At 41.5% G+C, this 12,421-nt stretch overlaps 1 protein-coding gene across 2 annotated transcripts; it reads left to right on the top strand.

Moving 5' to 3' along the window:
• Positions 1 to 1,239: 1,239 nt before the first annotated feature.
• On the top strand, positions 1,240 to 10,006 carry KLHL38 (kelch like family member 38). 2 transcript variants are annotated; one of them, XM_053467418.1, is made up of 4 exons: positions 1,240 to 1,440; positions 4,545 to 6,001; positions 8,282 to 8,387; positions 9,613 to 10,006. In XM_053467418.1, exons 2-4 carry the CDS (start codon positions 4,652 to 4,654, stop codon positions 9,894 to 9,896), a joined length of 1,740 nt encoding a protein of 579 aa, XP_053323393.1. In that variant the 5' UTR covers positions 1,240 to 1,440; positions 4,545 to 4,651; the 3' UTR covers positions 9,897 to 10,006. The 2 variants fall into 2 exon arrangements, with proteins under 2 accessions (XP_053323393.1, XP_053323394.1); XM_053467419.1 differs by lacking the exon at positions 1,240 to 1,440 and adding an exon at positions 3,241 to 3,290.
• The last annotated feature ends 2,415 nt before the right edge of the window (positions 10,007 to 12,421 follow it).

Raw genomic sequence — 12,421 nt, 5'->3', positions numbered from 1 at the left:
AGGGCAAAAACAGGGGCTATGTCAGGTCTATGGGCAAGGTGCAAGCAGGAGGTCAAGGTTCCGGAATTCAAGGGAACATGTAATCCAGGAACACAGGTAAGACAGACCGATAGCTTCTTAATAACGAAGCAATGAAGGAGAGGTGGAATGGCTATTTATAGCATGGCAGTGACCCTTGCCCTGCAATAACTTCCTGATACATTGATACAACATCGCCATAGCAACATGGGCAAATCTGCATGAGGATGCCCCTGGTGGTAGCCATTGTGTGGCTGCAATGTGGGGCATCACCCCCGAATTTACTAGATGTCAATCATCCAGGAGGCAGGGAGATGTTGTATCTTCTTGCTCGCCCCTGCCATTTTGGATCTTCAGTGACCTCACCACTCAAGCTCCAGGACACTCATTTTGCGGGACTCACTCTCAGAGGTATGACAGAGCCCCCTGGTAAGACGCACCCTCTGGGACCAGAGAAAAGCAGGTAAGACCGAGATGAGGGCAGTAAAAAGCACAAACACGGGCCAGTGTGTGTATGTCACAGGCAGGTTCCTAGGGACAATAACCCCTCCAGTGTATAAGATACTCAAATCAGCCTTGATGGAGGTGAGAATCGATAACATCCTGGACCTCGTACTACCACAGGATGAAGGGGAACCGATGGAGTGGTAGGATGTAGTAGAGGATGCCACGGTTTGAGAAGCGATACATGAAAAAACGAATAAATACGATACAGACGAGGAAAGATGAGTTCCACAGCCACATGGTTGATGATATGGAGTAGAGCGGTGCTAATTTCTTGGTTGGGCATAATAACTTGAGGTGGGATGACGATAACAATACTTTGTCCCCAATGCTGTAGGAAGGTATTGATGAGCGTCAGATCCACTGGACCTTCATAAGAATGGACCGTAATGTTGTAAAGGTTTGCAGGACTCGCTCGCAGAAGTATGACAATGATGATAACGTCCTTTTAATAAATTTGCTTTCATGGTAATTAACATGATTAACATTAACATTAAGTCATTGTAGGACATGTCCAGGTCTGGATCTTTCTTCCAAGGCAGCCAGGATTATTTTTTAGTAGAGCTTTGGTAAGATTATAATACATATAAACACTTGCTGGAAAAAATAGTTTTCAGGCATGCTCTGTACTGATCGGCTGACCACGCTGCCAAAGCCGTCACATGGGACAACACCGAAAGCAACAAATGTAACGCGTGGCTAAAATTAGTAGCAGAAAGTGCCATGCGATACTGTCCCTGCATGTTGTTATGGAAAAAAAGGTTTAGAAAGAGCTGAAAGCGTCTTCTGCATAAACAAAGTCAAAAATCCGAACCTATAAAGCAATTATCGCCTCCACCAGGCTGAGTTGACGCTCTCTCTGGACAATCTCTGCGTGACGGCTGTCAGCGAGTCTGGAAAAAGGACCTATTCCATAAGGTAACAACGTTTTAGCTTGTTGTGTCACCGACAGCCAGCTATTTGGATCTTCCTATAACTGGATTCAGCTTCAAATATTTATCGTAATCCAGTTTAGTTTAAAAGAATCACTCAGTGACCAAGTTGAGTTCGGCTTGAGTTGAGCCTTTTAAAAGCTGCAGGGTCCATTAGAATTTGAGGCAGATCAGACCCGTTCTTCCCATCCAGTCACCAGTTTGTTCCGATAGAAAAGATCGGACCTTAATCAGTCGTTGGTCTCGTCTTAGATTCAGGAGCCGCATGACTATCCCATACGTGTTTACATTCCATCACTGTATTAATCTCTACCACTTCTGCTGGGAGGCTAGTCTACTTATCTACCTCTGTAAATAGCAGCTTGGCTATTGAGATCATTGCAATCTAGCAAATAGTGAACTTATTGGGTTGTGTCTGTGAAGCTCACCTGGAGTAAGTGGACTACTCTATAGTTATAGATGCTGCACCATGGTTTTCATAGTAAGCCTGATAAAGATATATTAAATATATATGCGATATATATGATTTTTCTTTCGGTTTATTTTATTCTTTATTTTATATTCACTTACAATGATTGATCTGGAGCGTAACATGCTGTCTGGTAACAAGTTACATAGTTGGTCCTTGTAAGTTCATGTACCAAATGCCTTGGTGTGTTAGTGGCAATACATTGTGTAGCTTTCCGGTGTTTACATTTTTACACCTTTTTTGTGTGTGTGTTTTTCATATGGTATAGTGTCCCATTTTGAACCCCCAAACCCCCTCGTCCGTCTTTCCTCCCCCGATGCCCCTCTTTTCTACACACTCAGAATGTTTGTTGGGTATTTCACTGGGTTCTAGATCCCTAAAACCACAATAATGTGTATAGAAAGAGCAGAATGCATTTAAACATATACCTATCATTAGGTAATGAAGTCACCTAAAACAAAACCCTTTGGTAAAGCCAAACGCCCTAGGTGCACCTCTAAGACCCCCCTACAAGTGTCCACTACGGCAGGGTGACTCCATCGGCCATTATATCCAGGAAGCATAGACATTTCCCGCTAATAACCGGGATTAATAAATAGTCAGTAGTGGTCACCCTACTCTTGGGCCATTTGTAATGTTTAGAAGCCATCTACCATCTGACGTTGTGATTAATTGAGCATTAAATGTATCACTATTATCACTATTATGATTACTAATGTCTGGATTTTCCATTCAATCATCTGCTTGCAAAATGATATATATATATATATTGAGTTTCTATTTTTATTTCTTAAATAAAGTTTTGTTAACCTAGACACATTACGAATTTAGTGAAAAGGGAACAATTCAAAAGGTAAGATTCACAAGAATTGTAACGATAACGCTACCCTCTTACAGATTATTGTGGTTTTAGGGATCTAGAACCCAGTAAAACTCCCATACCCAACAAACCTTCTGAGTGCCTACAAAACAGAGCCATCAGGGAAGGAAAGAGGGACGGCAGGGTCAAGAAACACATAAAATAAAGGTGTAAAAATGTAAATTGGGGTCAGTCCTTCAAAACACATGCCTCCTAGTATTTCAGGTGTCCAAAGCGCGGCACCTTCTTTGGCCGGCATGGTTAGAGGGGGCACTGGGACCCTTCACATGCCTTAGTAGAAGCATATGACATCATATTACAGCCTCTATGTCTTGCAGCTGCCAATGAAAGCTATGCTGCAAAAGCACCGACCTCAATCCATTTCACGGCCCATGGGCCGGGAAGCAAAGATCCCAAACCACCAAACCAACCCCAGGAGAGCAGGACTGCTTGCTAGGATGGCACCTGAAAATCAGGACTGTCCCACTTAAAAAGGGACACCTTGAAGGTATGATATCAAGGAGTTGAAAGTTACATTAAACCTGGGAGCTGATACCGGGTTACGAATCCTATTCCCAAAATGTGTTTTATTTAAAGTTTTATGCAAAATCATGGATGTAACTGCCGAGCTCCGACCCTTCGGTCTATCATATCACATCCATCAGAGAAAAGAAACCGCATTAAAACTAACATTTGTATTTAAAAGGCAAATTGTGTCGGGACACGAAGAAGGACAATTGATCTGTAGTTTAGCACCTATTTTCCTGATTGATCCTCTTTCAGCTCACGCAGGCATCCACATGGCAATTATTTCACAAGAAAATGTAAATGGCGAGACTCATTGCGAAAATAACACAAAAAGGAACATTTATTCCACAATGACACACATCTTAAAGGGATGCTCATGCCGATGGTCTTTAACAGAGTGCAAGAGGGAAGTTTATTTCAAAGGAGGAGAAATGTTAGAACAAGAGGTCATAATTTAAAAGTAGAGAGTCAGTGGCGTGGATGTAATTTAAACGAGTTTTACTTTACTAAGATGGTGGTGGATAAATGGTACTGCCTCCCATCAGAAGTGGTAGAGGTTAATACAGTGAGGGAATTTATGCATGGGTTAGCCATATGGCTCCCAAATTTAAGACGGACAGATTAGATGTGCCCAATGGGTCTTATCTACTATCAAATTCTATTACATACAGTTATAAGGGTAACTACTATATACTAATTATATATATATATATATATATATATATATATATACGATATATATATATATATACATGTTTACTTTTATAATTCTTCGACAAATGCACATGGGGAACTTGCTTACAAAGTTTTAGGATGCATGTGAACGGCAAACACTTAAAAAATGGGCTCTCTGATTATTATTATTGTAATGAAATATTCTTAAGTAAGTTTTAAAGCTTTGCAAGTAGATGTAAGAGACGTTTTACCATCTACCAAATTCTGCGGAGACTATAAGCAGAGCATGGGCATAAACTCATTATGAAGCTAAAGTAAGACTATGGCTCACTTCTCATTCACTTGTTTTTTTTTATGAAACAAAAAGTTATTTTTATTCCTAGGATTACTTATTGTGGAAAGAAGCCTTATATTCTGATGGGGGGGGGGATCCGTCCCCCTACATCTTGTCCCTATTTCTTACTCCCATGTATCAAAAAGCAGTGTCAGTGTTTAGTTCAAGCATTCATCAACAATTTTAAAAAAAGGGATTATTATCTTTTTCTCTGTTTCTTGTTAGGCCCAGATATGCGGATACGTCCCACTAAGAACATTGGCAGCCTGCACTCAGTAGGAATAATGCCGGGAGTATAACGTTCTGGCTGAAGAAGCTCATCCAGATCAAAAATGGCGGAAACCGTCGGTGAAAAATACCTGTTCCAGAATCCAGAAATTGCCTGCGATTTACTAAGACAACTTAACAGTCTGAGGCAGGCAAGCTTGCTCACCGATGTGATTATTTGCACTGACAGTTGTGCGTTTCCATGCCACAGAAATGTTCTAGCCTCGAGCAGCCCTTACTTCAAAGCAATGTTCTGTAACAATTTTAGAGAGAGCAGCGAAGAAAGGGTGACGTTAAATGGCGTTGACCCAGAAACATTGCGCCAAATTATCCTCTATGTTTACACTGGTGAGATTCTTATCACCCAGGAGAATGTGTTTCATCTCATCGAGGCTGCTTCTATGTTCCAGTACGAGAAAATACTGCAAGCCTGTTCCAAGTTCCTTCAGGACCAACTGACTCCTCAAAACTGCTTGAGCGTGATACGTCTTTCTGAATTTTTCAGCTGTGAAAATCTTAAAAAGAACGCTCGAGACATGGCTTTTCGGTGCTTCTCAGAGGTGTCGATTTCTGAGGACCTTAAAGAGCTCTACGCTCAAGAATTGCTAGATTATCTTGGAGATGATGACCTGTGTGGTGAGGAGGAGCAAGTGTTTGAAGCCCTTATGACGTGGGTCCGACATGACCTCCAAAGGCGTAAAAGCTACATGGCGGATTTGTTCCGAAAAGTTAGGCTTCAGTATGTTCACCCAACTTTCCTTTTCCATTTTATTGCCAATGATCCACTTATCCAGTCCTCTTCTGTTTGCAGAAGTACCTTGGAGTCAGCATGCAAAGTTCTGTTTTCTTGTCACTCATCCGTTGTACCAGATGTCAAGCCACTGTGGCATGTTCCTCGAAGGTTTTCTCACCAGGAGTTCCTCATCAATGTTGGAGGCAGAAAGGACAGCCAGCAGACCACGAGAGATGTCTTGTTGTACAGCGAGAAGACAAACCAATGGCTGAGACTTGCCAAGCTTCCATTGCGCCTTTACAAGGCTTCTAGTGTTGGCATGCATGGCAATGTTTACGTCTTAGACGGGCTATCCACATACAACAAGACAAGCACTGTCGTTTCTTCTGTCTATATATTGTCCCTAAAGTTGAACCAATGGCGGAAAGGTGAACCAATGCTCGTTCCAAGATACTCCCATAGAAGCATATCATTCAAAAACTATATATTCTCTATTGGAGGAATTGGTGAAAAGCAAGAAATTCTGAGCTCGATGGAAAGGTTCGACAGCATTTATAACGTCTGGGAGGTTATGGCAAACATGCCCGTTGCTGTTCTTCATCCAGCCGTTGCTGCCAAAGATGAAAGAATTTATCTTTTTGGAGGAGAGGATGTTATGCAAAATCCTGTCCGACTTATACAGGTAACACATTAATGCTACTGAAACCAGTGCTATTCATAAAAGACGCAAAAGCTGGCCTATGTGTTGCACACCTTGGGCCTGGCAAACTTTATCAACAAATTCACTGGTTGCTGATGTTCTGGAAAGACAGACTAATAAGAAAATAAAATGTAGGCCCTGAAAGTAATACAATATTGCAGAACCTCCTCCATTAAAGTAATTATTTGGTTGACTCTCTCACCTTAAACCCTAGTCCACATTAGGGTGTCAGGAAACATGGCTGAATTAGGTTCATCATGGAGACCCTTCATTTTCTCGTGATTTTTTAATTCCATCGTAGCAAAGTTTGATGGATGAAGGTTTTTGATGGGCATGGTAATAGACAAGAAAAAAGTAACTTGGAAAGAATAGGCAATGTCATGTTGGAAACAAGTGAAACCAAAGCCAAGCACTCACAACTTCACAGTTAAAACCCATGGACACAATTAAACACTAAGGAGATAATTGTAACAATTACTAGTAGGCAAGTTGAGCCGAGCTGAGGCTAATCACAACCTCAGAATCTGATCCTTAAGATCAGAGGAAGTGAAGCTACAGTAAATGAAGGCCCTAAAGGCCAGTGCGCCCAGTCACCATCCACCTTCTGCAAATCAGTAGTGGTGCAACTGGAGAAGAAGGACACCTGTGCCTCCTTCTTTCTTCTTCTTCACCTGCCACCGGGTAAGCACAGTGCAATGGGCTCAGGTCACCAGATATAGATCTCACATTATGGCATCTGAGTCCAAAGCACAGTACAGACAGTCTTACAATGGGGAAATGAGCAGATGCCACTAACTGGGAACCCTCTCCGGGTTAGCCACAGAGGCTCCAAGTATCACTGATTAGCAAGGACATTCAGCCTTTATTTGATTCCTGGGTGGGAGAAATGGTTCCTGGCTCTACCCATCCCCTAACTGGTTCCACTTAATACCGTTTCATCATCATCAAATTCCTGCATCCTACGTCTGCCGCTTCCAAGCCTCTATATGGAGTAGCATGGGGTATGTCTAGATCAGCTTAACGGGTAGGTTCGAAAATATGCCGGCCATGATGCGCCCCCACTAGTACTCTATAGACTGCCGCTATAGACACCCCATTCCTTGAGCATAGAGGTGAGGGAACGTGTCAAGAAGAGGGACTCAACTGCAAGCGTTTATCCCAATTAATGGGTTAATAAATAGAAATAGGCAATTTCTGAGTTGAGTTCGGATTATCAATTAACCCCATCTGTAGCTTACTGGAAAGAGGCTGGCAGTTCCCTGCAGACCTATTTTACTACCTTTCTCTTGTCTCTCATTGTCCAGCGACGCCATTACGTTCATCGTAACAATATAACTTAATTGTGTTCAGTGTTTTAAGTGGGAGTTGTGCCTGAAGCTTTAGAACAATATGTACCCAAGCTGAACGCCAGCAAAATTCACCTGGAAAAAACAAAAAGTTATATGATATCTTACAAAATATAAATAAGCCTTTTCTTCTTGCTTGGAGAAGATCCAGTTGCCTGCCAGTAGTGCTGTTCCATCTAAAAGTGTTTTTTTTTGTATATATTTAAAGATACAAAGCTTTTCCTTTCCTACTCAGAATATAGACCTCCCATTTATTACATGTTATCAACTCAGAACCCCAAGTAAACATAAACATACGTACAATATATGTCTTAGAAACCCACATTATGTGTATAAGACCGGAAGCCGCCATCTTAACTTCTTGTTCTCCTCCCCGTTAAGTATTCTTATCCCACATGTTCAGTTACTGTCCTAAAAAAAATAATTCATTTGCTGCTTCTAACAGGTAGGCCAAATATCTCCAATTACAGTCAACACAAAAGCATAAAATATAGGATATATTTAATTTCGCTAGGAACTGTTATTTTTTTTTTTAATTATCTAACCCTCAAACACCAGGAATGGCATAATTCAATTATTTTCCAGAAAAAAAAAGGGTTCCAGGTCACATCAGTCTTATTTTAGCTGAAAGTTTTCCACTTGGAGGCTTCTGCGACTTTATGTATCATTGGTCACCGATGCATTTCCATGACCACTTGTGTCAAGTTTATGGAAGGACAGTTATATATTTTTACCGCCAGTTTCGGCCCTAAAAATGATCAGATGAACAACCTGCCATCACATGGCTAAAATTGCCAAATGGTTAAATTCCTTGTTTTTCCGAGATAATCCCGTGCACCGCTGCCTGCACACTGACAGTAATTTAATGCTATTTAATTGAAATGCAAATTATTATTATTTTTATTTTTTTTACTAGGTTTACAACATTTCTAGAAACATGTGGTTCAGGATGGAAACGAGAATGGTAAAGAATGTCTGCGCGCCGGCTGTTGTAATCGGAGAGAAGATCATCATAATAGGAGGTACGTTATTTCTTAAGGAAAGTAGAGACAAGGCAATGAAATAGTCCTACGGGCGCCGATCTATTTAAAGCCGTGCTTGGCAGAAGACGTTGCGAGTATTGCGAAACGCGTTCTTGGACGGGACAAAAACAAAGCGAAGATTAACACTACTTTTTGTTCTTTGTAACGATGCTAAGCGCTTCACTGGAATATATGTGACCTGCGTAAGTGGGCATGAAAAGGGGCAGATTGTGATAGCCACCCGAGATGTTTAGCTAGCCATGCGCATAAATATTCTCCCATGTGATCCCAATCTTTATCTCCTCCACTTTTTCCTCTACATTTCTCCCCCTTCCCAAATTATCTTTTCCTACTTCTTTGTCCCAGTCTCTATCATTTAGTACCACTTTCATTGTCCCTTTATCAACTCCCCCCCTTATTCTTTTGTGCCTCCTTCCCAATAGGTTCTCTCCCCCCTATCACTATCCATCCTCCAAAAATATGAGGAGATAGGAGATATGATAGAAACATTTAAATACATAAATAGATTTAACAACGTAGAAGATGGAAGTTTGTTTCAATAGAGGAGAAATGTTAGATCAAGAGACCATGATCTAAAAGCGTCAGAGGCTTAGATGTAACGTAAAGAAGTTCTAGTTTACAGAAAGAGTAGTAGATAAGTGGAACAACCTCACAGCAGAAATCGTAAAGGATAACACAATGAGAACATGTGGATAGGCTTATGGCTCCTGAATCTAAAAACGAGACCAACGACTGATTAAGGTCTGAGCCTCTACAGCAGAAAAAAGCCAGATAGACTAGATGGGCCAAATGGGTCTGATCTGCGTCAAACTCTGTGTTTATATGATGTGCCCTCCTTGCCTGTCTTTCTGATGTAGGAAGATACTTTATTCAGTTGTAGTTTAGTTCAGGTAGCAGAGGTCATTATCTTTCCAAGATGATCTTCATCTTCATTCCCATTGCGCTGCTTGGCATGGAGCATATGACAGCCTAGGTATGGGAGTATACACATACGTGTACATCAGACATGGCAGAATTTTATATTTTCTATACTGTATGATATAATGTATGATGTCATTTGGAGTCTGCAGTGATGTAACTCAATAAGGCTATACTAGAGATATGATGTATGAATTATTGCACGTTGAGTTATCGTCAAAATGGGAACAGCCTGCAAGTGGCAGCAACGCAGCTACATTCAAAATGTGTCCTCATTTATCTGCAGGCTATACAAGAAGAATCATTGCTTACGATATGAAGCAAAACAAGTTCATGAAATGTGCTGATATGAAGGACAGGCGGATGCACCACGGAGCCACGGTCCTCCAGAACAAGCTTTACGTGACCGGTGGCCGCTATCTCACTGCGGATAATACCATAGAGGATTCCGACTCGTTTGACTGCTACGATCCGGAGACAGATACGTGGACCTCGAAGGGGAAACTACCCAGCAGACTGTTTGATCACGGATGCCTCACACTTCACTGTAGCCCATCTAATTTACATTAGATACAATCTTGCCAACCAAGGCCGAGAATGTCAGGGTCCACCAGGAAATGAACAATTTGTGTCCACAATGAAGACAAACGTCCACTGTCAGGAGACACAATGAGTTGGATAGTGGTGCTGTTTTCCAATTTGCACTGAAGTTTAATATGTTTTGGGGTAAAATGAAGCGGGTATCTATTAACGAGGTCTTTTAAGCTGTCCTAATCTTGTGGTCCAGCGTAAGCTCTGAGGGACATTTACTTCAATTATGTACAAATCAAAGAACAAATCATTTGATCTGGTTGTTGTGGCGACCACAATGTAAAAGAGTTTACTGGGTTTAGTGTTTTCATGTTCTTGGGACTATGTTTTAGGATGTAACCTGTACTTATTACAGCTCTATATATCTGGCATTCATTTTAAATGGCATTGTTAAAATTAAGCATTTTTTCCAGTTCTAATAAATTAGAAATTTCCTGTAGGTAACATTGTTTCTGTTGAGTGGCATTTCACTTTTGTTAGTTATTTTGGATTTCAACAATATGGTCTGTAATTAAAAGCATAACGGTTTAGAGTGTGAATTAAAATCATGCAGACAAAAAAAAAAGTGTGGCCTTGTGTGTTCTACTTTTAAATACACGATCAGCCATAAAATTATGACCGCCTGCCTAATATTGTGTAGGTCCCCCTTTTGCCGCCAAAACAGCCCTGACCCGTCGAGGCATGGACTCCTCTAGACCTCTGAAGGTGCGCTGTGGGATCCGGCACCAAGACGTTAGCAGCAGATCCTTTAAATCCTGTAAGTTGCGAATCAGTGAAAAAAGGCACAATGACTTCAGCATGGGTCTAAGAATTATTTTTATTAAAAGACAATTAATCAACATTCTGGAGAGAACCGAAGATATTCGATTTCATTCCACATCTCTGGATTAAACATAAAGCCAAGTATGGACAGACATTATAATGGGCCCCAAAGAGTTCTTTCTCAGCTCAAGGAAAAAAACAATCCAGTATAAATATGTATTCTGGATAAAGGGAATGTAATCATTCCAGAAGAACAGAGATCAATCTGCTTCACAAGGAAATTATCTTTCCAATAAAATCTGAGACAAGGGGATCTGATATTCACAGGCGATTTATATGGTGGAATAACAATGTAATAATTTAAGTAAATGATCATTTCTAGGAGGGAATAAGGCTGTAACTGTACAAATGTTCTGAAATTACAGACACAAAATGGTATTCATTAACATTTTAGATGATCACTGCCTTCACAAAGAGCTCTATACATTAATTCGGGTATGTCACTTTCCGGATAGGATTATAATAAGCATATATGTATATGATCATTGTAATCATTATCAGAAAGGGACATGGCATAGATACCTAGCTTCAAGCAAACTGTACATCTGATCACATGATATAGTGGTAGAAAACCAATAATATAACCCCTCTCTATTACTTTTTCAGAATACATTCCAACCGAAATAGTAAAAGTAACTAAAGCCAATTTTCTTAAAATCACCCACCCCATAGTACAGGTATTGCACCCTTAAGTCCATTGGGATATGTCATCATGGGTGAGCCTAGGGCTAGTGGCACCTGGGTGCAGTATTCATTTGTCCCCTACACACCTATTCTTACATGCAAAACCTATTCACCATACACTACCACACACTCACTAACCACATACACCTACACATAGATACACACAATCTATCACCCTCTCCTCTCTTCCCCTCTCCCAGGGGCCACCAATCCTAGGCTCACCTCTGACACACACTCACCACCAGGGCCGGCCCTATAATGGGGCAGACAGGCGGCACTTTAGAAGGGGCGGCACTTTGCCGCCCCAAGCGCTTTTTTTTGTTTTTTTGTTTTTTGAAGCGGAGGAGAGAGAGAGGGGCACCGAGTGGTTTTCGCTTACCCGCTCGGCGCCCCTCTCTCTCTCTCCTCTGCGGCGAGTCTCCCTGTTCGGTCCCGGTGCCGGCTTGTAATGCAGAGCGCCGGAAGTGACGTCAATTTCCGGCGCTCAGCATTACAAACCGGCACCGTGGCAGAGCAAGGAGACTCGCCACAGGACTGTTTAAAGGTAAGTACCGGGGGGGGATCGTAGATTATGGCGTCGGCGAAGTTTAAAATGCCCCCCCCCGACGTCGGCGGGTGGGGCGGCGTTTTAAACTTCGCCCCAGGCGGCGTTAAGTCTTCGGCCGGCCCTGCTCACCACACACATAGGCCAACACCAAATACTAACAAACATGCGAAAACCATATACTAGCACACACACGCTAACACCATACACTAACATACACTCACTATAAAATCATAACACTATCTGCTCACACATACATGCTAACACCATACACTAACATATATACACTCTAAAATCATACACCACCATATGCTCACACACACATGCTAACACTCACATACACTACCATAAACTGTACTACCATACACTAACACACACACTAACACCATATACTTACACTAGCACACACATTTGCTCAAACACCATACACCGACACATACATATACAGTAAATG

This window comes from Spea bombifrons, chromosome 5 (genome assembly GCF_027358695.1).
Source record: "Spea bombifrons isolate aSpeBom1 chromosome 5, aSpeBom1.2.pri, whole genome shotgun sequence".
NCBI classification, from domain to species: Eukaryota; Metazoa; Chordata; class Amphibia; order Anura; family Pelobatidae; genus Spea; species Spea bombifrons.
This window is presented reverse-complemented; position numbering and strand designations above follow the sequence as displayed.